Raw genomic sequence first — 23,937 nt, 5'->3', positions numbered from 1 at the left:
TACGTCGCGCAAACCTTGCCTGCCTGCCCTTAAGTCACGCATGCGAGGTTAGTGTAGCTGTCAGTGCAGCCCCTGCCAACCAAGATGCGCTGTCTGGGACGAACAGAAGTTGTCATCCAAAATGCTTGGAGGGCGCCAGGTTGGCAAGACTTGGGCTAAAGTGCTGGGCTGTGGGCAAGGAAGGAGGTTGGGGTTCAGGGTCCCACTCAGCCATGAAACATTTCCTTAGGCTAATTTCAACACAGACTTGCCAGCCCACCTGATAGGAGGAAGGTGACTACATATGCCTTTCTGAAGTCCCCGGAGAAAGACTGAGATAGGAATGTCATAAGATCATTCAGGGCTTTTCAAATTGAAAATGTTTTTTTTGGGGGGGAGGGTGGCAAACTCGCACACCAGGTTTGTAAACAGTTATATTTCTGCTTGCATCAAATCCAAATTGCCTTCATGCAGTTCTGCTAGGAAGCGTTACAGGGGTTGGTTGCCTACTTCTTCTTTGCCACCAGCAGTTTGTGCACACCCAGGACCTAGTGAAAATATTGTGAATACTAACTCGTGCTTCATTATTTGTAAGTCTGCCCTGCTCTCATCCATCAGAGGCCGTGGGTCTGCATCCAGAGTTCATTTCCCAAATAAATATCAATTCCACTTGAACACCAGTTAACCTGTTCCTTCGCAGTTAAGACCACTGACATTTGAAAAACTAAAATTTGTTTGTATGCAGTTCAGGCAAGTTATCCATCCATAACCAATTACCTTGCAAATTTCATGAATCGAAGTGTTTGATATGCACATATTTGCTTAACAGCACAATTCTAATTTCAAGGAATTGGATCGTTTTGGCCAAAAAGAAGAGGATCATCAGAAATGAGTGTAAACGTAAAGGTGGTAGCCAAGTCTCAGAACAGACACAATGAAATTAATAGAACTAAGGGTATACTTCCATTTCAATGTGTCGCCTGAGAGTATGACTAAAGAAGATTTCCAACCCTAAGGACAGTTCAGGCAGTTTCGATAACAGCCATTTCAAATGACTACATTGGTGCCAAGAATGGCAGTTTTATCTGACCCTTCAACACACATGGGTTTTCGTCAACAACCAAACATGGGGCAGTGAACACTGGTGGACTTTTCATCTTATATGAGAGTGCCGTGTTGTGATGTAATTGGAAGCCAGGAGGGCACGTAGATTTAAGATGTGAGTTCCTGTGGCTGGCCAGCATCTAATTCATTGGGAGCCAGGGATTTGGCAGCCATCAAGGCAACCTTTGACCGCTCTCCCTCCTGCCTCCCCCCCTTTCTGCCCCTGACCCATTGTGCTTTAAGTATATTGATATATTTGCAGTATTTATATACCGTTTTTCAGCTGGACCTCACAAAGCGGTTTACATATTACAGTGGTACCTCGGGTTACATACGCTTCAGGTTACAGACTCCGCTAACCCATAAACAGTGCTTCAGGTTAAGAACTTTGCTTCAGGATGAGAACAGGAATCGTGCTCCAGCGGTGTGGCAGCAGCAGGAGGCCCCATTAGCTAAAGTGGTGCTTCAGGTTAAGAACAGTTTCAGGTTAAGTACGGACCTCCGGAACGAATTAAGTACTTAACCTGAGGTACCACTGTACAACAATAAGCACATTTTTTAAAGGGGTGGAGAGGGGATTACAATAAAATGGAAAGGTTCTCTTAGACAAAGCTGTTACTGCTTCTCTGTTCCCCTCAGGGCAAAATGGTCCTTCAGACTTGTTGGTGGAATGAACGGCTACTCTGGGAGCAGGAAGGTGGCAATTCCCCAAGTTTCTTCTCCGCTCCCATAAATTTTGCCCAACTGCCAAGAGACTGTTGGTATCATGCGGCAGCTAAGAGACTGAGCCTCCCCAGTCCCAAACTTGCTGTGTCATGAATTTGGTAGGTGGCCTTGGGCAAGGCACGTTCTCTCCCATCCCATCAACGAAATGGGTATATTAATGATACCGGACGGGGACACAGGCATCTATTGCACCAAAAAATTGGCCCCACCTCAAAGCACAGTTAGTGGCGTTCCTTTGCTTCCTTGCCAGATTTCCCTTGGCAGAAACTCCCATGACTTTGGAAAGCAGAATTAGTTTTCCTCAGTGTTGGCAATTGCACCTTCTCATCGCAGTATCACTTCGCATCTCAAAGCCTTTCCCTTCATATGAACTGGGTGAGGGCAAAGTGTAATTAAAGATCTGGGTTTAGATGGAGAGAGGACAATCCAAGCTCCATCCTAGATGCTGAGGCTTCTAAGGAAGCAATGCTGGATTCGATGACTGGTGTGAAGAGGTATTCAGTTTCGTCAGTGCAATGACCAGTGGTTTTGTTCTTTGTTTTAATGACTTCAGTTGGTACTGTGTTGGTTGCTGTTTTTGTTTTTTACTCTACACAGCTGACATATTTTTTAAAATATTCTGTGCTTTGTAAATGCTTTTTAATAAACAGAAATGGGATTTCTGAAACAGAGCTCTCCATCTACAACGCAAACTGATATTCAAAGAAGCAGGAAAACCTTGAATCGGAGAAGACAGAGAAGAGAGAAAGAGAAGGAAACAGAAATGCCTTTTGAGCCACATACTGCAAATCCTTTGTACAGTACTGCAAATATCAGTGCTGGTCATTGACTGTAGCCGTAAAGTTACAGTTTACTTCCTTGGCAACCTGGATATGTCAGTAGGTTTTATCTTCCCATTCACCTTTCACCTGCCTCCTTTAGAAACCACCGCTGCTCTGCTCAGGCATTCTTAATGCTCCAAATACCAGGAAATTATCATAATTATCAAAACTTTGAAAGAAAATGCCATTTCAGCACATATTCCTAGAACTAGATTAATACATTTCCCCACCTACCACCCCCATCGTTCTGCCCGGACACTGAAGTTGCAGGGAACCAGGCAGAGGGCCTTCTCGGTAGTGGCGCCTGCTCTGTGGAACGCCCTCCCACCAGATGTCAAAGAAATAAACAACTGTCTGACTTTTAGAAGACATCTGAAAAGAGTTTAGGGAAGCTTTTAACATTTGATGAATTATTGTATTTTAATATTTTGCTGGAAGCCACCCAGAGTGGCTGGGGAAACCCAGCCAGATGGGCGGGTTATAAATTATAATAATAAAATTATTATTACTATTACTATTATTATTATTATTACTGTTATGTACTGAAGTTCTCACCCTGGGCCAGCAGGGGGATACTGTAGATAGTTATGCAAATGAAGGATCGAAAAGTGACGTTCAGTGATTGGATAGTTTTGTATGCAAATGAAGGATCGAAAAGTGACATTCAGTGATTGGATAGTTTTAGAATGTTGCAACAGTTACAATTGTTCTGCAGCTCTATATAAGCATGCTGACTGAGCTCCTCAGTTTAGTTCTGTTCCAGCTTACAAAATAAAGAGCTGCTTTGGAGAAATCGCTGTGTCGTCTGCTATGTCAACCCACAACCTAACAATTACCACCCTTCCCATTATAAAAGTGGACTATCTTGTCTCCAACATGCATCAGTAGAATCCTGATGTGGAATATGTTTGGTTAGACCCTAATGCCTTTTATGAATAACTTCCTGCTGCATCTGAAAGCTTAGGCCCAGCTGTGAAGTGTACCGTATCACAATTGTTTCTGAGAGTCTCATTTCACTTCCCATCACATAACAGAAATTTGTTCCGCTCTTGCCTGTAAACGGACTGGTTTTGAAAGAATACCAAGCCCTGATGGCCCAAAGAGGAAGTGGGATGGAGACGCATTTGCGCCAGAAATGGCAAGCCCTCTTCGAAAGCACCTTCAGCTGTCTGGGAAATCCAGCTGAAGGGGTGCTCTAACCACTGTGCGTGGCCAGGATGACCTTTGGTCTCGCCATTGGAGATACCATCTTGCCCTTAATCTGATCACTGGCTCAGCTGCGGTCAAAGCAGTGATGATCAGACAGGGTGAGAAAAGGAACTGGTGAACCAGTTATGACACCCAGAGAAGGTGTTTGCATGAAATCTTATCTGTAGCTATCCCTGAGCTTCAAAAAACATATCCTGGGTAAGATTATGGGAGTTATAGGGAGAAAATGGATTTCACTTTCAGCTGCATAAGCTGCATCAGAGGCCAGAAGTGGCTTCTTTTTGTGGGTGACTCATAAGAATGAGGAAGGCCAAGGCCAGCTGAGTCTTATGTAACAGAACGTTTAGCAAACAAGCCTATAGCGCTCAGGTAAAAGAGGTATTTCTCAAAGCCCGAGAACTGGGTTGCTGTTGATTCGCAAGCTAATCATCTCAAAGTCGTGTGGGTGGGCAGGGCTATGGACAAAGTCAATCTATGGAAATTCTGTGAGCCCTTCATAAGGCTGTCTGATTCATGTGGCTGGAGCCTCGCTTGGAATTCAAGCCCAGGTTGACACGGTGCCCGAACAGCCAAGGTGGGAGGAAGATCCATGGTCTTAACGGAGGAATCTGAGGGCTCCCTTGCACAAAAAGACAAAGACACCAACCAGGACAATTTGGAGCAAAACAACAGCCTGTAGGCTTGGCTTTTATTGAAAACTGTCACGACAGGACTCCCACCCACAACAAGATGAAGCAAGATGGGAGTCCCGAACAAAAGAAGACCCCAACTTTTATTAGCTACTAATCCCCCAAGCTACACCCCTAGAACTACATCACAACTACATCATGACTACATCATTGACACATCACAAAAAGGACGGGTTGAGGGAGGGGTTGTGGAAGTAACCTGAGTATCTTGTCACCTGGCTGGTTCCTCCTTTTCCCCTCCCCATGAGTCATTTCCAGAGGACAAAGTGGAGTTGGCAGTTTCCTCCCCCCAGAGGTAAGATCTGTTCATTGTCCTTTGTTCCAGTCCGTGTTGAATCCACTCCCATATGCATGTCCGTTGTGTCCTTGATGGTCTTCTGTCTGGGACCATCAAGGTTGTCATGCCAACTGGGCAGGGCTCCTGAGTACGTGTTGGTACGATTAAGGTATTATGGCCGTCCTGTATCAAACCATCCCCCTTTGATAGTCCTTCCTTCATGGAGCAAAATAAAAGTAGCCTGGTGTAAATCCGATGTACAGTTGATTTACTATGAATTTATAGCAGAAACTTCGCATATGTTGTGTGTGAGTGTGTGTCGTGTTTGTACAAACTAAATAATGGGGGGGGGGGTTTCCTGCAACAGTGGTAAGGTTCGAAGTCACACTCTGAGAAACACTGAAGGAAGATTGAATGGTAGAAGAGCAAAATATGCTGAGACTATTGGTTGCGCTGCCGTACCTACAATGCTGTCATGAACGCAGGTCAAATCATTGTATGGCACCATTCGCAGGTTCAGTCTGTGATTTCTTCCTGGTTTTGTTTGTGTGTTTGTTCAGAGCAGAAATTTCCAACCTTTTGGAGTCCACAGCTCCCTTGACCCATTGCATTCTTTCTGCAGCACCCCTGTGAGGCTCAGGAGCCCAGTTGTGTCACCCCTTGCCCACAGAGTGGGCAGCCTCGCACCCTTTTTCGGACACCCTCCCTTGTGGAGTGTTTCCTTAGCCTCCTCTCCCCTCTCCCCTCTCTTTGGGAGTCCTCTGGGCAGCCGCCGCCACTGCAGATGGTCTCTGAGCTGCCCCCCACTTGCCCCAAAGAGAGGTATTGGAGCACTTTAATCCAGTTTAATTATGCAAATCCTAAATTTCTGGTGTGAGCTGGAATGCCTCCTCCAAGATACAGACAGTCTGGGGGCATCCCAATTCCACAGGCCTATTTAATTAAAGCATTAATGATTCACTTGAACCAGGCAGTGGCCTGGAATCTAGGTATTCCTGAGGGATTATTAGATACTGAATTCTGTCTGTCTGTTTGTCTGTCTGTCTGTCTCTCTCTCTCTCTCTCTCTCTCTCTCTCTCTCTCTCACACACACACACACACACACACACACACTCCTCCTGAAATTATAGCTCTATTCAGTTTACATCCTCAGTGTTTCAGGGACAAGTTCTTACTAGCTATGCTCCACGGCTTTGGCAGGAATCTCTTCTTTCCTAAGGACAGGACATGCAGAAATATGGAATTCTGTTTTCTGGTTTGAGGAGTGGAATTAAATTTCCACAGAGTTTAGTTAGAACATTATAAGTGTAGTAACGCAGACTGTGTAGGTAACTCTGGCAGATGGTAGAGGCAAACTTGGTTCTGAGCAGACAGTGGAATTCAGAGTGATTTGGGGGATGATGGAAGGAGACGAAGGCTGGGACTCTGTGAAATTAGATATCTGGAGCAAGGTGCAAGATTCCCAGGTTCCAATTGTATATTATTGCTGTATATTAAGTCTAATTTAGCACATAGAAGGGAGAGGGAAATGGTTTAAGTATGAAGGCTTTGGGGAAGTAATGCTGTTCCCTGGCCACTAGGATGCGCACTGCATTAACTTTAATTCCAGCAGGATCAAAAGAGGTGCGGCAATGATGCATCCTTTTTCTGACTATTTGGGCAGGAAAAGTGGGGAGCACGAATTATTTGAGGAGAAGCTACATTTGCACTAGCTACAATCCGGGACCAATCGCTTAAGGTCTCGTTCCATATCAGGGATGGCAAATAGCAGCCAGTCAATGCAAGTAGCCTATGCAGCAGGACTGGACAGCTATGTCCTTATGAAATACTGCATTTTTATGCATTTGTTCCCCCCAAAACCAGCTTAGATCCGAATTGAGGAAAACAGTGTTGCGTTATCAGCTTGCAATGTATCCAGAGCCTTAGAGAAGTGTGTCTTGCCCAAGTCCAGCTGGCCAGTTTGTGGGTGACATGAGGTCTAACCTCTTAGCTGCTGTTGTCACATTTTCTGTCTAAGGGAAATAAGCAGCCCCACCTCCTGCTGGGAATTGGGAAGTGGGGTCTGTGTCGTGGAATCTGACCCTACCAGAGAGAGACAGATTGTGGCCAAGTTGTCATGCAATGTTGCCTGATTGTGCTCGCCTATATTCCTAGAAAGAGAATAGAAAGTGTCTCTGAGCACATCCTCCAGTGTTGCTGGGATAAAGAGAGAAAGGAGAAGCAGTGGCGTAGCCTGGGGGGGGTGCAGGGGGGGCCGGCCGCACCGGGCACAACATCTGGGGGGTAGGGTTAGGGGCGCAAATCCACGGGTTAGGGGGTGCAAAATACTTGCCTTGCCCCGGGTGCTGACAACCCACGCTACGCCACTGAGGAGAAGGCTGCTTTGTTTTGCACTTTGCACCTTTGCTCTTGCATGTCTCTCTGTGTGTACACTCAGCAAAGTGCCTCTTTATTTTTATTTCAATCTTGCTCTTGGCTTAGGATAGCCAACCCTTTTCTTGGCTCCTGCACCTTTAAGAACACCTTGGATGATGTGGAAGTAGAAGCAGACCTGGTGTAGACATTCCAATTTTCCCAGGAGGGCAGGGGAAACTCTGAGCCAAACCTAGAGGGGAAGGGGGGGGGGATGAGCCAGTGCTTATGGTGATATTTCAGCAGTTTCCTGATTTGCCCTGTATGTATTTGAAATCTGCTTTTAGGGTGGTCACTTTAAGACCTGCAAATGAACATGCATGCCTGGATAGCTCAGTCGGTTAGTTGCTGATAATGCCAGGGTTGCAGGTTCAATCCCTGTATGGGACAGCTGCATATTCCTGCATTGCAGGGGGCTGGATTTAGATGATCCTCAGAGTCACCAGTGACTCTATGATTCTGTGTACAGGATACAGTCTTCCTGGACAGTCTCTGCACCAGAGAATGAACGGACACAAATGTGGCATTTAGAAAAAGAGAAAATCCTGCAGGGTAGATTTTAATCTTCCTCGCCATTCAATTGCAGGGAGTTCGTTTCTCTTTCATTCAGAACAGTGGCTTAGTAATATGAAACTATATTATGTCACCATGGGTTGCCTTTATTTGGTAATGTCATGGTTGTCATCTCGGAGCCGGTGCCTAGGAATGCAGGAAACTGCTTTATACTGAGTCAGAGCATTGGTCTGTTGAGCTCTGTGCAGACTCTGGGCTGACTTGCTGTCGCTCTCTGGGGTTTTGGACAGGGGTCTTTTCCACTTGGCCCTCTCTGGAGATGCTTGGCGTTGAACCAGGAAGCACCTGGAATTGAACCAGCAGGAAGCGCCTAGAAGTAGCAAAGTTGACGGATTTGATAAGACAAAAACCAAAAAATATAATCCAGAAACAATGGAAATGCTTAAATGAGTATTTATGTAGACAAGGATTAAATGTAAGGTATTGGTTGTGTTTAGAATAGATTTATGAGAGATTTAGAAAACTTATTGATTAGAATATTGTGTGGGATTGTGTGGGGAAAATACAGAATAACAGATACAGTCTTGCTTAAAATGTATATAGGAAGTGCAGTGTAAATGACGGAAGTCAATCAATGAAATGTTGTTATTATTTTCATATTGAGATATTGGTAGAATTAACTTGGGAGAAATTCTTCCAACTTTTCTTCTTCTTTTTTCTCTTTCTTTTTTCTTTTTTTCTTTTCTCTCTCTTTTGTTCCTTTTTTCATGTATATGTGCTTATTTGAAACATGTATGTATGTATGTATTTGCAATATTTTGCTTATATTTTGTAACAATTATGTTAAATAAACAATAAAATTATTTTAAAAAGAAGAAGAAGGAAGCACCTGTATGCAAAGTGATGCTCTGCCACTGAGCCTAGGCCCTTCCCCAGAATGAGGGCTGGGAAACCAGTATGAACAGGGCTCCAACTCCCATCACTCCCAACCATTTGCTGTGCCATCCAGGACTGAAGGGATTTGTAACCTTGCAGCAACTGGAGGGACCACAGATTCCCTATCCCTTTAATAAAGCCTCGTGGTTAGTTTCAGCTCTATTGCCTCCATGCTCTTATGAAGCTAACTCTGCAGGGTTAACGGAGTGCTCGCTTGGCTGCCTGAGATCCTGGGCAGAAGGTCAAATTTCTCCTGCAAGCACCTACACTCTGTTTGCACCAAGGAATTGGCTGACTGGTTCAGCAAGCTGCGTTCCGTCTAGCCATGTGAAGCCTTCATTTAAGCTGCTCTTTCTCTTTGGCAATCATTCGTAGCCAAGTAAGATTGTTTCCATGAACACAGTCTTAACAGTGAGTCCGTAAGTGACTGTGGAGGCCAATTCTGGATCCACACAGTGGGGACATAGGTTTCTGGATGGGAGTTGATCATGGTGAGGGTTTGCCAAGCGTGCCTTCCTCTTAGCACGTTTCTCCCTTTCATCCTGAGTTTGAGCATCTTCAGAGCCCACGACACCTTTGGTCAAGGCTGTTCTCCAGCTGGAGTGTTCACAGGCCAGTGTTTCCCAGTTGTCAGTGTTTATACTACATTGTTTTTAGATTTGCCTTGAGAGTATTTGAACCTCGTTTGTTGACTACCAGCATTACGCTTTCTATTTTTAAGTTCGGAATAGAGTACAGTGGTACCTCGGGTTACATACGCTTCAGGTTACAGATTCTGCTAACTCAGAAATAGTACCTCGGGTTAAGAACTTTGCTTCAGGATGAGAACAGAAATTGTGCTCCGGTGGCATGGCGGCAGCGCGAGGCTCCATTAGCTGAAGTGGTGCTTCAGGTTAAGAACAGTTTCAGGTTGAGAACGGACCTCCGGAACAAATTAAGTTCTTAACCTGGGGGACCACTGTACTTGCTTTGGAAGATGATAATCAGGCATCCGTACAACCTAACCAGTCCAACAAAGTTGATGTTGAAGAGTCATTGCTTCAACACTGGTGATCTTTGCTTCTTCCAGTGCACTGATATTAGTTCACCTGTCTTCCCAAGTGATGTCAAGGGTGGACCAGCCTTCGAACCTGTTTTGAATGCCTAAAAGCGGCTTTGCTACCAGCGACTGCACCTCTGAGTTCTTTGCCGCCAAGTCAGTGCAGGCTCTCATCAGGCTCCCACCTTGGTTGCCCTGCCTGATGACATTTGTCGAGAAATTAAAGCGAGGGGTGTGTGACTGCGCCTTCTCAGAAACTTCCTGTACGTTTGGCCACAGTTATCCTCCTGGAGAGGCCCTGGGAGGTGGGGATTGGGGTCCACAGTACTTCAGTGGTTCTGCTCCTACCTCCAGGTCCCGTTCATCGCCATGGGAGCTTCCTTGTGGTGTTCCACAGGGGTCCATCATATCCCTCATGATGCTTAATCCCTCTCTGAAGCCATTGGGAACTGTCGTTGGGAGATTTGGAGTGAAGAAAGGGTCACCGACACCCGGCTCTATCTATCTCTGCTCCATATGAATTGGGAGAGGCTACAACAGCAGCAAGAGTCTTGTTAGCACAAGGATGGAAGAATGAGGAAACCCCAACGAAAGAACAGTGGCAAGAAAAACTGACGAGCTATGCGGAACTGGCTAAATGGACATATAAGCTGCGTGACAAGGACAACCGTGACTTCAAGGAAGAATGGGAACTTTTTACCAATTACCTAAAAAGACAACAAAATGATCGGGATTCCTTGGTAGGTTTTGAATAAACATCTGCAAATTTATTAGTTGAACACAAGGATATGTACAATTTTATAACATGCAGAGAAGAATATGCACAATATGCACAAAGAAATCCGAGAGGGGAGTTGAGGGAAGTCCTTGGTGGGGGGGGGGGGAGAAAGGGGGAAAATAATGTAATTGATTATTTGGATTGATAATTTGTTATGTTGAAATTGTTTAATAAAAACATTTTTTAATATTTAATATTTTATTGTTAGCTGCTCTGAGCCTGGCTTCGGCTGGGGAGGGCGGGATATAAATATATTATTATTATTATTATTATTATTATTATTATTATTATTATTATTTAAAATGAATTGGGAGAGGCAGTTGACATGCTAGTTATAGAGTCCGGGAGATGGGAAGACGGCCTTTTCAGAACGACCTTCTGCTGCCCTGGAGGGAGGAAGCCTGCAGCTTGGGTACATTAACTCTGACTAGCAGCCTTGGTGGTGAGGACTGTCTATTTCCAGCTACATCTGGTTTGCCAGCTTACAGCCCCATTTGAACACACATCCAGCACCGGCTGGATTACCGCAATGCCTTCTGCGTGGGTCTGCCCTTGAAGACAGTTCAGAAGCTTCAGCTGGTCTAAATGCACTGCCCAGATTACCAGCTGGGGTTTTGGATGCATTAAAACAACTGTGCTGGCTGCCAGTTCATCTCTGGGCCCAATTCAAGGCGCTCACATTCTTTGTATTTGTTTAAAAAACAATTTTTAAAATTGGTCGTTGGTTTTTTAAATTAAAAGACTTAGGCCTCAACTATCTGGTGATGTGGGAGAATGTCTCCTTCCCTACAGTCTCTCTCAGGTCTTAAGATAGCAAAAGGGTGCCTTCTTGGTGAGCTCAGGGGCGTGTGTGGCTGGATGAGGGCATTTTCTCCAGCAGCCTCATCTAAGCTGTGAAATGACATCTCCAAAGAGGGGCGTTTGGCACCTCATCATCCTGGCCTTTGACGCGGCTGATTGCTTTTGGACCCACCCTATTCTCTTGCAACTGCGATTTGTTTTGGTTCCTTAATCAATTTTTTATTAAAAGCTTTCGACATAAAATACAATAAAAGCCAAACTAATCTGGGGGGCGGGGCAGGTAAGCCCCGCCCTGCATAACTGATCACAAGACAAAGCACACACGCACCATTTGAATGCTTGGGGGAGTTCCCCCCTCAAATATTTTATGGGGGGTGCAAGAGTGCCAGCTTGGTGCCGCGGCCATGGGTGCCCGGGGCGTGGGTGCCATGCAGGGTGCATGGCCCTGGCACTGAAATTTGTGGGTGCCCGGCCCCTTCATGGGGAATTTTGTGGTTGCTCGGGCACCCAGGGTCCCAGGGAGTTGGCACCTATGGGGGAGGACGAAGGGAGTTGGCTCTATAAACCGATACACCCCGAATACTAATAAATACAAAATATCTATTTGTGGGAGGCAATGACAAACCTAGACAGCATCTTAAAAAGCAGAGACATCACCTTGCTGACAAAGGTCCGTATAGTTAAAGCTATGGTTTACCCAGTAGTGATGTATGGAAGTGAGAGCTGGACCATAAAGAAGAAGAATTGATGCTTTTGAATTATGGTGCTGGAGGAGACTCTTGAGAGTCCCATGGACTGCAAAAAGAACAAACCTATCCATTCTTAAGGAAATCAGCCCTGAGTGATCACTGGAAGGACAGATCTTGAAGCTGAGGCTCCAAGACTTTGGCCACCTTAGGAGAAGAGAAGACACCCTGGAAAAGACCCTGATGTTGGGAAAGATGGAGGGCACAAGAAGAAGGGGACGACAAAGGACGAGATGGTTGGACAGTGTTCTCGAAGCGACCAGCATGAGTTTGACCAAGCTGTGGGAGGCAGTGGAAGACAGGAGTGCCTGGCGTGCTCTGGTCCATGGGGTCACGAAGAGTCGGACATGACTAAACGACAACATTTGTCTGTGTGTGTGTGGGGGGGGAGCTTTGCCAAGTGGTCACACGCCGCTGAACCTGGTTAAGAGCGCTCTTTCTGGTTCGCTTAAACGAAAGCGCAATGCCAACTGAGCTCTACTCCGAGGAGACCCGTGGAAGTGAGTGAGCCTGAGCGAGCCCCGGGTCTCCGGACTGCCACAGGCAGGCGCCGACGAGATCCAACCCCTGCTAGGACCTGCGGGGATCCGCCTTCCCGGGGGCGGGGAGCCGCCAGGCGCAGCAGCTACAAAGGCAGCGGCCGCGATGGGGCTCCGAAGGCAGAGAACGGGACCGGGAAGCGGCTGCGTGGGAGTCTCTGGCACCAGGTGAGGACCCCCGGGGAGAAGCGTGGGGGGCGCCTTCCCCAACCCCCCCCACGCCCCACCGCCGTCCAGGCTTTGTGCGCAACTTGCAAAGGGCAGGCGAGAGAGGAAGGAGCCCGTTGGAACTAAGTTCGGGTGCAGGTGGGGGAAAGGAGACGAGGGTGCCCCTGAGCACATGCAGAGTGCATTTGCCGTCGCTCTAGCTAGTGGGAGCGGGGCTTTCTTTTTTGACTAGCTGCTCCTTCCAAACTAGAGTCTTTGTCTCTATCTCTTTTTCTCGGGGTGTCTTAAAAGAGAGGATTTTTGGCCGGGGTGGTTTTGGTCCCTTCATCCCTAGCCCGGCTCCTGCAGCCTCCCTTCGTATCTCCTCCGCACGTTACTGCTCCCCTGGCAGATCGATATCTCCGCATCACCCGGAAGGTGCCAAGTCAGCCGGTTGTTATTCCGCCAGCTCGGCATAACTCTGCGGAGGGCATGTGAGCTTCGTGCTCGCTGCAAACCAGGCTTACGTCGTCGGGACCTTTCTACAGAGTTGGCACCCTGCTCTCGGTGACTCTTTAAGTGCGACAAACCCGACAGGCCGAAGCTCAAAAGGTGTGGCTTTATATCCCACCTCCCAGGAGCTCAAGGTCGAATGCATGGCTCTCTTAAAAAAATTAAAATAAAATAAAATTCCACAACAACCCTCTGAGGTAGGCTAGGCTGAGCGGCGGTAACAGACCTGAGCTTCATTGACAGCTTGGTGTGAATCGCGTTGGTTGTAGATTTGTTTTGTTTAATTAGTTGTTCTGCACTGGCAGAACATGCCCGCAGGGCATACAGTGCAACGAGGGGAGAGATGGGAGAGATATAGCTGGGCGTTTGTGGTACGAAAATCTATGGGGTGTCTTCAGGATGTTGCAAAATACAGACTGCTTGGTAGCGAAGCAACAGGACCGCCTCCAAACATTTGCAGGTGCAACTGAGCACTGAAAGTGGCATTGCGTACGACTGCCCAGGCAGCATCCTGATCCCAAATCATCGTGAATGCGTGATATAAAGGACACCTGGAAGAAGCGGTCCCTTTGCAAAGCGGAGCTTGCTGGAAATGTGTGCCTTCCTCTCAGGTGTGTTTGGAGCTGCTTAGGGTGGAAACTGTGACCAAAGTATTGTGGTCACTGACTCCCAGGACTGCTGCCGCCAGCACTGCCAGCGGAGAGGAATCGGGGGTGCCGGGGCGTCTATCAAAGGAGCCAAAACACCCCCCACGACCTTGATCGAGCCGGAAAGGCACCCGACTAGCCCCCCCCCCCAACAGCCAAGAGAAGCTCCAAAACCAGTAGGACAGTGGAGCTAACGCAGAGAGGGAGAAAAAGAAAAGGGGGAAAGAAGAAGAAAAAGAAAGAAAGAAAAAGGAGCCCCAACTTTACCGCTGCTGCCCCCATCTCTGCCGACGGGAAATAAGAGGAGAGGTAGGTAAGCAGGCAAAAGAGGCTCCGAAAAAACACGTGGCTGAGCCTACCCCTCCAGCGGCAAGGAAAACAGAGGAAAGTTGCATGACAAAGGAGATCGCAGAAAGGAAGAAACTACCCCCTTATTTTTTCCTTTTTTAAAAAATCATTTTTTAACCCCTTCCTCCTCCTCTCCCTTTTTTAAAAAAAAATAATAATTCTTTTTTATCCCCCCCCATATACCTACTTTTATCATTTTTCTTTTTAAAAGAGGGGCCACTGCTGCTGCAGCCACCCTTTATTTGAATTTTTATTTGTATTTCTATCTTTTCTACACACTATTTAAAGACACACTTTTAAAAAAAGCACAGGAATTTTACCACGAGAGAAAAGCTGGCAACTTTACACATCCTAAAAGATTACTGCAATGCGTTATGCGTAGGGTTGCTTCAAAAGACTGTTATCCTCCTGGAGAGGATAGGTGCAGAATTCAGTGGCCAGGTTGCTCTCTGAAGCAAGACGGTTTGAGCATATTACACCGATCCTGGTCCAACTGCACTGGCTGCCAATTAGTTTCTGGGCCCAATTTAAAGTGCTGGTTTTGTCCTATACAGCCTTAAATGGCTCAGGACCACAATACCTCAAGGACCACCTCTTTCCATATGAACCTACCCGGACCCTCAGATAGTCTTCTGAGGTCCTTCTTTGTATGCCTCATCCTCAAAAGGTCTGGAGGGTAGCAACAGGAGAACGGGGCCTTCTCTGCGGTGGCTCCGCATCTGTGGAATGCTGGCGCCTTCATTAAGCACCTTTAATGCAAAAACATTCCTTTTTAACCAGGCTTTTGGTTGATTTGATGGACATCCTATGCCCTTTTAAGCTGTGTTGGGGAGGGGTTATTGGGTTGTTTTTATTTGGTGATGTCTTTTGTGGTTTTAGATATTGATTTTATCCTGTGAACCTGCGGGTATAGGGCAGTAGATGATGATGATGATAGTGATGGAGCAACTTGTGGCAAGTGAGAGAGGAGGAGTGTTCGGAAGACACACATTTGTTGCTTCACGTGTTCAGAGATGGTCAGGTGGCCCCCAAAACAGGATCTGGGACCACCGCAAATCCTGGCTCAAATGAAGTCGTTGGAGGAGGCTGTCTCATACTGGACCCTTGGTCTGATCGAGAGCTGGTGGTGTGCAGACTCCCTCTAGCAATTGCTGACTTTTACCCATGTCTCGTTTTCACTGAGGCTGGATCCTTTCTCCCTGACATCCGAAATTTCTGGGTGCAGGGAATGGTGTGGAGAGGAGCATTGGGCTATTGCCGATTTGGCTCAGTCATTAGAGGATTAGACTCTTGATCGCCGGGTGGTGGGCTCGAGTCCCACTTTGGGCAAAAGAGTCCTGCGTTGCGGGGGGTTGGACTAGATGACCCCCGTGGTCCCTTCCAACTTGACGACTCTAAATCTCAGCACCACCACCACCCTCCCGGCCTTAACAAAACACATTCCGCCCTGCAGTTTGAACTGGAGCAGCAGAGATGAAGGTTTTCCCCTTTGGAGGAGAACTAGGCCTTTTAAAAAAATATTTCCCCTGCTGCTTAACTGTGAAAAGATCCAGGAATCCCTGCTGGAGCTGTGAGTTGCCTGGAAAAGATGCCCTTGGAAGGGAAAAGCAGGCTCTGTGTGTGCTCAGAGGCACTCTTGCTGCGGGGGACAGCTGTGACCCTGCATTTGGCCCACTGACTGTCTTAAAGCTGACCCTTGTGGACTATAGCCTCTCATGCTTTAAATTTCATGCCTGGGCCCCCCAAATGCATATATCTCTATCTCTATCTCTATCTCTATCTCTATCTCTATCTCTATCTCTATCTCGATATCTCTATCTCATCTATATCTATATCTATATCTATATCTATCTGACATGCAACCAGGTGCGTGGGAACTCAGTGTGATGTTGAAACTAGGGCTCTGGGCTAAATAGCCACCTTTTTTTCTCTGCCCTTTCCCCCATGGGTGTTACTGGCTTCCCAAGCAGCACTTGTGGTCAAATGTGGTTATTAGGGCCAGGCAGATCTGTCGGTTTTGGTTTCTCTTGCTGTGTCTCACTTTCCCAATCTTACATCCAGCTCTCTACCTCATGAAGAAACAGTTCCCTCATGAAAGTTGAGCGGCGCTTTGGTTTGAATTCCTCCTACTATACACATTGAATTACTCCCAAATAGAAACATTTTTGCAAAGCACGTTTCCCCTAATGTCGTGCATTTGTGAGTGCTGTTTTCACTGAAATACGCATTTTTTTTAAAAAACCCGTTTAGTACCTGCCTTTTGTGCACATTACTCGACTGGAGAACCTCATTGCAAAGGGCGAATTTTGAAGGCTGTGTGTGTTTTGGTTGGCATATTGCTTCGAAAGTGTGAGTTTAAATGTGAACTGGATCTGATTTCTTCCCCATGCCTAGCGGTTACTCCGTGCAAACTGTTTTTTCTTGTAACCAACTTGCACAGATTGGCCCCATTTTCTGCTGATTCCTTGGGCTAAAGTCTAAGCAATTTCCGCCCTCCCTTCCCCACAGGTGGGTGGGGTTTGCGGCCGAGCAGGGCTCACCTGGGCAGGTGCCACCTACCTGCTTGGGCTGGCCTTTGACCCGCCCTTGGCCAGGGAGGACAATGCCCGGCCAGCCGGGGCAGGTCCTAAGGCCAAAAGAAAACAGGCTGACTCCGTTGTTGAAGCCTCTTGCTGTTCTTACTTCCAGGATCACCCAGCCACCCACCCTCCCTCAAATTAATAATTTATTGCCTTCATAATTTCATCCTAGGTCAGCGGTCTTCAAGTTAATGATTCTTTTCCTTACAGGCTAATATTTTGCTTTCCAGGTCAGCGGGTGCTGCTGCAGTCGTAAGATGGTTGCTGTATTCAGAACCGGGAAGGAATTTCCCCTGCATTAGCAGGTTTCGCCTTCCCCGTAGCATTTTGTCACAACTTTGGCGGTTTTCGGCCTTGGCAAGGTATCCTTTAGTCTAACATCAAGTCGGGGGGGGGGATGCATTCATGCTCCCTCCCCATGCGGCGGCGCTTGCAGGGCCCATTAAAGGGCAAAAACCGGGAATCCCTGGCCCATGTAGGTCAAACTCCTGGGACGAGGTCGGTGGAAGGGCATGCTGTGTAAGTTTGTGCTTTACGGTCCCCTCTCGCTGGACCTCATCTGCCTGCATATCCTCAGCCAGGCGGGCTGAGAGGGTTATTTGCCAAGGCCTGTGCCAAGTTTCTCACTTCTGAAGCTCAATAAAGTTGTGGCCAATTTGAACCCATACAGTGGTAGCTCTGGTTACATACGCTTCAGGTTACAGACTCCGCTAACCCAGCAATAGTACCTCAGGTTAAGAACTTTGCTTTAGGATGAGAACAGAAATCATGCTCCGGCGGCGCGGCAGCAGCGGGAGGCCCCATTAGCTAAAGTGGTGCTTCAGGTTAAGAACGGACCTCCGGAACGAATTAAGTACTTAACCTGAGGTACCACTGTACTCTGGTCTCTTGTTTCATCATTTGGGCTAAAGGGGTAGGCACCACAGACAGGGTTTAACGCGTGTGCCCGCAAATGCAGCAATAACCCTTTAGGGCTCTGCTGTTGCCAGTTTAAGTTCAGGTTTGCTTGTTTCTGGCGTGCCAGTTCTTCAGGAAAGGAGCTCTTCTTTGATCTGGAGAGGATTTCGCAGCCAGCTGCTCTTCCTATCGGTTGGTGGGGTCAAGGGCTTTGTGTGTGTGGATTTCCTTCCTGCCAAGGCCCCAGGGTGGGAATTGTGGAGCTGAGAGAGCTTCAGCTGCTGCCGCAGACTCTGAATTGTGTTTCAAGCTGCATGCAGACCACACACTGAAAGCATGTCCCCGCCATGACTCCTAGGAACCACAGTTTAAAGGTGCTGGGAATTGTAGTTTTCTGAGAGGTAAACATCAGTTCCCATGGGTTTTTTTTTAAAGGGAGGGAATGTGCTTTAAATCTGCTGGGAATTATAGCTCTGGGAAGGGAAAACTGGAGGCAGAAAAGGTGCTTTCAATTCATAGTGCATATGCAGCCTAAGGCAGGATTGGGCAGAAGGTACATCAGGATCTACTCGTAAATCTTTGGGTGGTTTTTTTATTGGGTCACCAAGGATTTCTGGTAGGGTTCGAGTCAGAAATAACTTGGTTCCTCACACCCTGTCCTTAATGCTGGCGCAATTGTTTTACTTGTTTCTGTAGTCGTATAAACTGGTTTTTCTTGCTTTTAATTTTTTAAATTAAATTGTTATATGCATTAGTACAAATTTAGATTACTGCAGAAATCTGATTGAAAACAAGTTTGCCTCGCGGTCTCTTATTTATCACCACTTATGTAAATATTTATGTGACTTAATGTAGCTTAAAGTTCATTTCCAGGTTGAAGGAAATGCCAAAAACAATGTTTTATTAAAAGTCGCTACTTACATGCAGTTTACAGACTTAAAAACAATTGCATCCACTTGACTGATTTCCATTCCTGACCACAGGCGAACATACAGACTGCAGCAATTTCCTCTTCCTTTTCCGTTCTTATCATAATTCTCAGCCAGTCTGCTAGATGCCTAGCCTAGTAGCACAGAGAAGGAGAGGGAGCTGATCCTTGTCTCCTTTTCTTGCTCCTATTCCAGGGGTGGCCAACTTCCAAGAGACTGTGATCTACTCACAGAGTTAAAAACTGGCAGTGATCTACCCCCTTTTGGGGGGTTCAGGTCAAAGTTGTTGAGCTTTTCTCATGCCCTGTTTTGGGGGGGTTCAGGGCAAACTTGACCTTTTTTTAGAGGAGCCAAAGTTGTTGAGTTTCTTTGGGAGGAGGCGGTGATCTACCAGTGATCTACCACAGACGTCCAGTGATCTACCGGTAGATCACGATCTACCGGTAGATCACAATCTACCTGTTGGACGTGACTGTCCTATTCCTTCATCTCTTGTCTGTGGAGAAGACAATCCCTGGAAGACTCCACCAGCTGCGTTGATGTTTATCTCTTTGAACTATGCTCAGTAAACTAGCTGTATTAGTCTCGACTGGGGTAGCCAATGCTGGTGGCCTCCACGATATTATTGGACTACAACTCCCATCTGCGTCAGCCAGCATGACCAGTGGTCAGGGTTGATGGGAGTTGTAGTCCCACATCACACAGAGAGTGCCACACCGGCTGTCCATAGGCTCCGTACACAACATTCATTCTTTCTTTCATTCTCCAAGGAACCTAGGGTGGCTCACACAGTTAACACGCAGGGAGGGGCTCTATACTCAACCTGCTCCTTATGGGAGGTGGGGGCCAGGCCAGCTAGGAAGGTGTGTGATATTTCCAGGGTCACAGAAATTGCTGCAGGCCCCCTGGGGATGGCAAGAGCCTCTTTTGCAACCTCATTGCCAGCCAGTCCCTTCCCCAAAAGAATCTAGTAACTGAAGCAGGTTGTTCTCTTAGAGGCTAGCTCATCCTCTTTTGCATAACAGGAAGGAAGACACTAATCATCTCTGCAAGGATGTGCTGACCTGGGCCTAGCATCCAAGATACGTGACTTCCTGTCATGCAAAGCAAGGAGGTAAATCTGGATGTAATAGGGGACAAAGATGGACTGGCATTTGATGGGGAGGAAAGATGGGCTGGCAACTCAAAATATGGGATGCCGATGACTTGGCACAGATGCCACAGGAAAGCTGCTCACGTGAGGCCGTTCTGATCCCCCAATAAACACCTGTTTCCCCACCCCACCCCCATTTTGTGCTTTCTTTCTCACGGGTTGTATGACTGATTTATCCTTCCTGCGTTATGGAGAAGTCCGTGAAGGATGTAATTCGGCTAATGTAGCTTCTGTTTCAAATCAGCCTCCCACCCCTTTTGTTTCCAGGCAGTGTGCAGCCTTCCTGGATTAATGTTGGCTGGGAGACGTGTGACACTTCTCTCTCTTGTTTGTTGACACTTTGAACATCTGCATCCGAAAAAGGGCTCTGCGTCACTTAAAAAGTGGCATAAAGCATTTGGAAGATGCCTTGATGTGGGATCAGGCTATGAACCTCCCTTAGCTCAGTGCTGTCTGCTGAGGTTGCCCAAATTCCTTTAAAAACAAAACAAAAACCTAGGGTAGCTGAGGAACTGAAGGGTTTTGCTTTCCCTTCCCTCCATATCTGTGCAGTAAAGCAGAGGTGGAGGAGCCTGAGGCCTGTGTGGACCTCCAGGCTTCTGTATCTGGTCTGGGGGGCTCTTTCCAGGTCTCATGCAGGCCACCCCCCCCCCAGCACCACCGCTCACTTCCAGGCCACAGCCCTGCAAAGGTAAAATCCGTCTTTGTTGCCCCACCCACTTTTGACTCTGGCTCTATCTACCACCAGACAGTCAGAATATAATCCGCCTGCCTGTTGTTGACACCCGTCTATCTCGAGAGACAATGGAGTGCGCCTCCGGGGGTGAAGTCAAACTACTGCATTAGTAGTAGGGCCTTTTCAGTACTGGCCCCGACTTGGTGGAACGCTCTGTCACAAGAGACTAGGGCCCTGCGGGACTTGACATCTGTCCGCAGGGCCTGCAAGACAGAGCTGTTCCGCCTGGCCTTTGGTTTGGACTCAGTCTGACCCTTACGTTTCCCTCCCCTTATGGTCTTGATTTATTAGCCACTTTTAAAAAGAGGCTGCATTTTAACCTGTATTTTAAATTGGTTTTTTCTTTTTCTTTTCCTTTCCCCCTATTATGTTTTTTACTGTGATTTTATTGGTGTTAGCTGCCCTGAGCTCAGCTCTGGCTGGGGAGGGCGGGGTATAAATAATTTATTATTATTATTATTTATTACTGAAGTGACCTCCCCAGGGCACAGGCCTGGGCAGTGTGTATGGGGGACCTGGGCTGCCCAAGGTCTGCCTCAGGTAACAAAAAAACCATTCTCAGCCTTGTTGATGTGGTCCAGTGTGGTCCAAATGTGGTCCAGAGCCAGTGTGGTGTAGTGGTTAAGAGCGGTAGTCTCGTAATCTGGTGAACCGGGTTCGCGTCTCCGCTCCTCCACATGCAGCTGCTGGGTGACCTTGGGCCAGTCACACTTCTCTGAAGTCTCTCAGCCCCACTCACCTCACAGTGTTTGTTGTGGGGGAGGAAGGGAAAGGAGAATGTTAGCCACTTTGAGACTCCTTAAAGGGAGTGAAAGGCGGGATATCAAATCCAAGCTCTTCTCTTCTTCTTCCAAAGGAAAGCAGAGCAGTAAGTCTGGCTTCAGCGTGGCTCCAGCAGTTGGCGCAAAGGAGACGTACAAGTTGCCATCCAACCATCTTAGGGACACCACTCTGGATTTGTGTATGGTTTGCTCCTTAGAAGAAAAGGCTATCAAAAATGTCCCGCAAGGCAGCCCCCTCCCCTTATGAAACACGGCTGGGAAAGGTCCCCGCACAGCAAAAGGGTTGCGTCTATAGCTCACAGATAGTAACAAGGTAGAACAGAGCGCTGTGGTTTCTTCCTGTAACAGCTTTGCCTGAAATGAGGATTGAGGTGCCTCCTGCTTTTCTCACTTCTGCAGCACTGGGATGCGGCAGGAACAGTATCTTCCTGGAAACTCTCCCTTTTATCCAACCTGCTGGGATCCCGCAGTGGCTTCTGTGCCTCCTCCACCGCTTGCCCTCCTCCTCTGCCCTCGTACAGAACATGCTGATCACTCTCCCCAAGCTCTTGCAACCTCAAACACCCTCCTGCTGAGGTGGCACCAGTTCAAGGCTGAACAAAGCAATAAAGCAACTTGCAGCCTTGATCTTTTTACCTGGAGCAAAAGCCTCAGAAGGGCAACCTCCTCCTCCTCCTCTTCAGCTGACTGCTTTATTGGTGGCCTGCAAAGTCGTTTGTTTATTTGCTAAGCAGGACTTTTGACTCTTGGCATCCCTGCCGCTGGCTCAGCCCTTTGCACTGGCAGCATTTTTGACCTGGGTTCAGAATCTTGTTCTTTCCCCTTGCTGGTCTTTCTCCCTCTTGCCCTGTGTCAGCTGGAAATTCAGTAGGATGCTGAAAGGCATTCTCTGCCTCCCCCTGGAACACAGCATTTAAAAAAAACATATGCCCCAGAGCTCAGATCTAGGACTAAACCACAGAAAACCAGGCAGCCCCCTTCCTCTCTCTAAGCAAGCTCAGACAACCCTGAACCTTCTCCTTACTCTCTTTTAAACTGCAAAAGCCTCGTTTCCTCCTAGGAATCTTTCTTCTGAATTCCCATCTAAAGCTTATAGGAACTGGGGGTCTGGGTCTCCAGCTGCCAAAACACTTGGGTTTCTGCTGCCTGGTGCAGAAAAGGCATTGAGCTGAATCAACGCTTGCGTATTCTTAGTCTGCTGACTGCATAAGTAATAGCGACGCCTTTTCACAGCCAAGCTTCGTACACCTGACTTGAACAAGCGGAGGCAAGATCTGATGGGGTTACGTTGCCAAACTTGTGTTGCTGGTGTGTTTGCCCACAATACAAATAGCCTTGCTGAAACTCTTGGAAGCCGCTGTCTAATTATAGGCCATGAATCACCCGGTGTGTGTGTGATGTATTTCTTTTTAGAAGTCTATTTTCTGCCTTTCATTGTTTTGCCTCCAGTCTTCTGCTGCCTTTGAACGGCTCTGTGTACCGCAGCCAAAGTAAGTTGACTTTCGTGCCTAATTAAAGGGTCCTGCCAGCCCAAAGAGCCCAGTCGTGGAAGAGCCGCTCCTGTCGGAGGTAGTGCAGTGGCCTCCAAATTGGATGGCTTCAAGAGAGGTTCGGACTAGCCATATTAATTTGTATGCTGCTGAGGGGTTTACACAATTCAAAGTGTTGGTGCTGACCTTTGAAGCCCTAAACGGCCTCTGCCCAGTATACCTGAAGAAGCGTTTCCACCCCCATCATTCAGCCCGGACACTGAGGTCCTCCTCCAAGGGTCTTCTGCTGGTTCCCTCACTGTGAGAAGCAAAGTTACAGGGAACCAGGAAGAGGGCCTTCTCGGTAGTGGCACCCGCCCTGTGGAACGCCCTCCCATCAGATGTCAAGGAAATAAACAACTACTGGTATATTGACTTTTAGAAGACATCTGAAGGCAGCCCTGTTTAGGGAAGTTTTTAGCGTTTGATGTTTTATCAAGTTTTTAATATTCTGTTGGGAGCCGCCCAGAGTGGCTGGGGAATGAATGAATGAATGAATGAATGAATAAATAAATAAATAAATAAATATTATATTACAAAACAAACAAAGGAAAAACAATGTTGACATAAAAACTCTGCTCATATACTAAGCAAAAGAATGGAAGATCTCCCCGAGATCTCACAATGTCTGTGTCTCACACCTGTAGAAAGGACTCTGTGAATTGAAAACAGAAATGTTTTATGTACCCTTAACTATAAACATCCTTTAATTAAAACTTTTAATTTTTAAATTGACAGATTCATAGACGCTGAGGCTATGAATGGCTTCTAGCGATGATGGCTAGGTTGTTCCTCCGGCCTCTTGAGGCAGTATTCCTCTGAAAACCAGCTGTTGGGAATCACAAGGGCAGAAAGAGTGCTGGAGGTACTCAGGGCGGTATATAATGAAACAGTTCTGCTAGTGCACAGATTTCCATTTGTGCAACAGAACTTGCACAGCAGAACTTCCCCTCTCTCTCCATGCAGCCTCCAAATCTGCTCTGGAGGGTCGGGGGAAGACCCAGAACAGATTTAGGCAGCGCATGGGGAGAAGGAAGGGAAGTTCTGTTGCGCAGCCAAAAGTCAGTGTGCGAACAGAACTACTTTGGGGGACACTGCCCTCAGACCA

General features: G+C 47.2%; 2 protein-coding genes across 7 annotated transcripts in view; one reads left to right on the top strand and one right to left on the bottom strand.

Moving 5' to 3' along the window:
- The window catches only part of LOC310662829 (pyrin domain-containing protein 1-like), a 742,864-nt gene that overhangs the window by 399,045 nt on the left and 319,882 nt on the right, over positions 1–23,937 (bottom strand). The gene's annotated exons all lie outside the window — the stretch shown is intronic.
- Positions 11,966–23,937, top strand: part of HSD3B7 (hydroxy-delta-5-steroid dehydrogenase, 3 beta- and steroid delta-isomerase 7) — a 72,622-nt gene continuing 60,650 nt past the window's right edge. The window contains exons 1-3 of one of the 5 annotated variants that reach the window (XM_083409918.1): positions 12,626–12,737; positions 21,700–23,195; positions 23,568–23,694. Coding sequence is in view for 1 of the 5 variants with exons in the window: in XM_083409914.1 (XP_083266040.1) it covers positions 13,822–13,840 (19 nt within the window). In the remaining 4 variants the exon portion in view is untranslated. Of the gene's footprint in view, positions 12,738–13,689; positions 13,841–21,699; positions 23,196–23,567; positions 23,695–23,937 lie in introns of all 5 variants that reach the window. The other 4 variants (XM_083409914.1, XM_083409916.1, XM_083409915.1 and 1 more) reach the window with 4 other exon arrangements.

This window comes from Podarcis tiliguerta (genome assembly GCF_965153285.1).
Source record: "Podarcis tiliguerta genome assembly, chromosome: 13".
Taxonomy (NCBI): Eukaryota; Metazoa; Chordata; class Lepidosauria; order Squamata; family Lacertidae; genus Podarcis; species Podarcis tiliguerta.
This window is presented reverse-complemented; position numbering and strand designations above follow the sequence as displayed.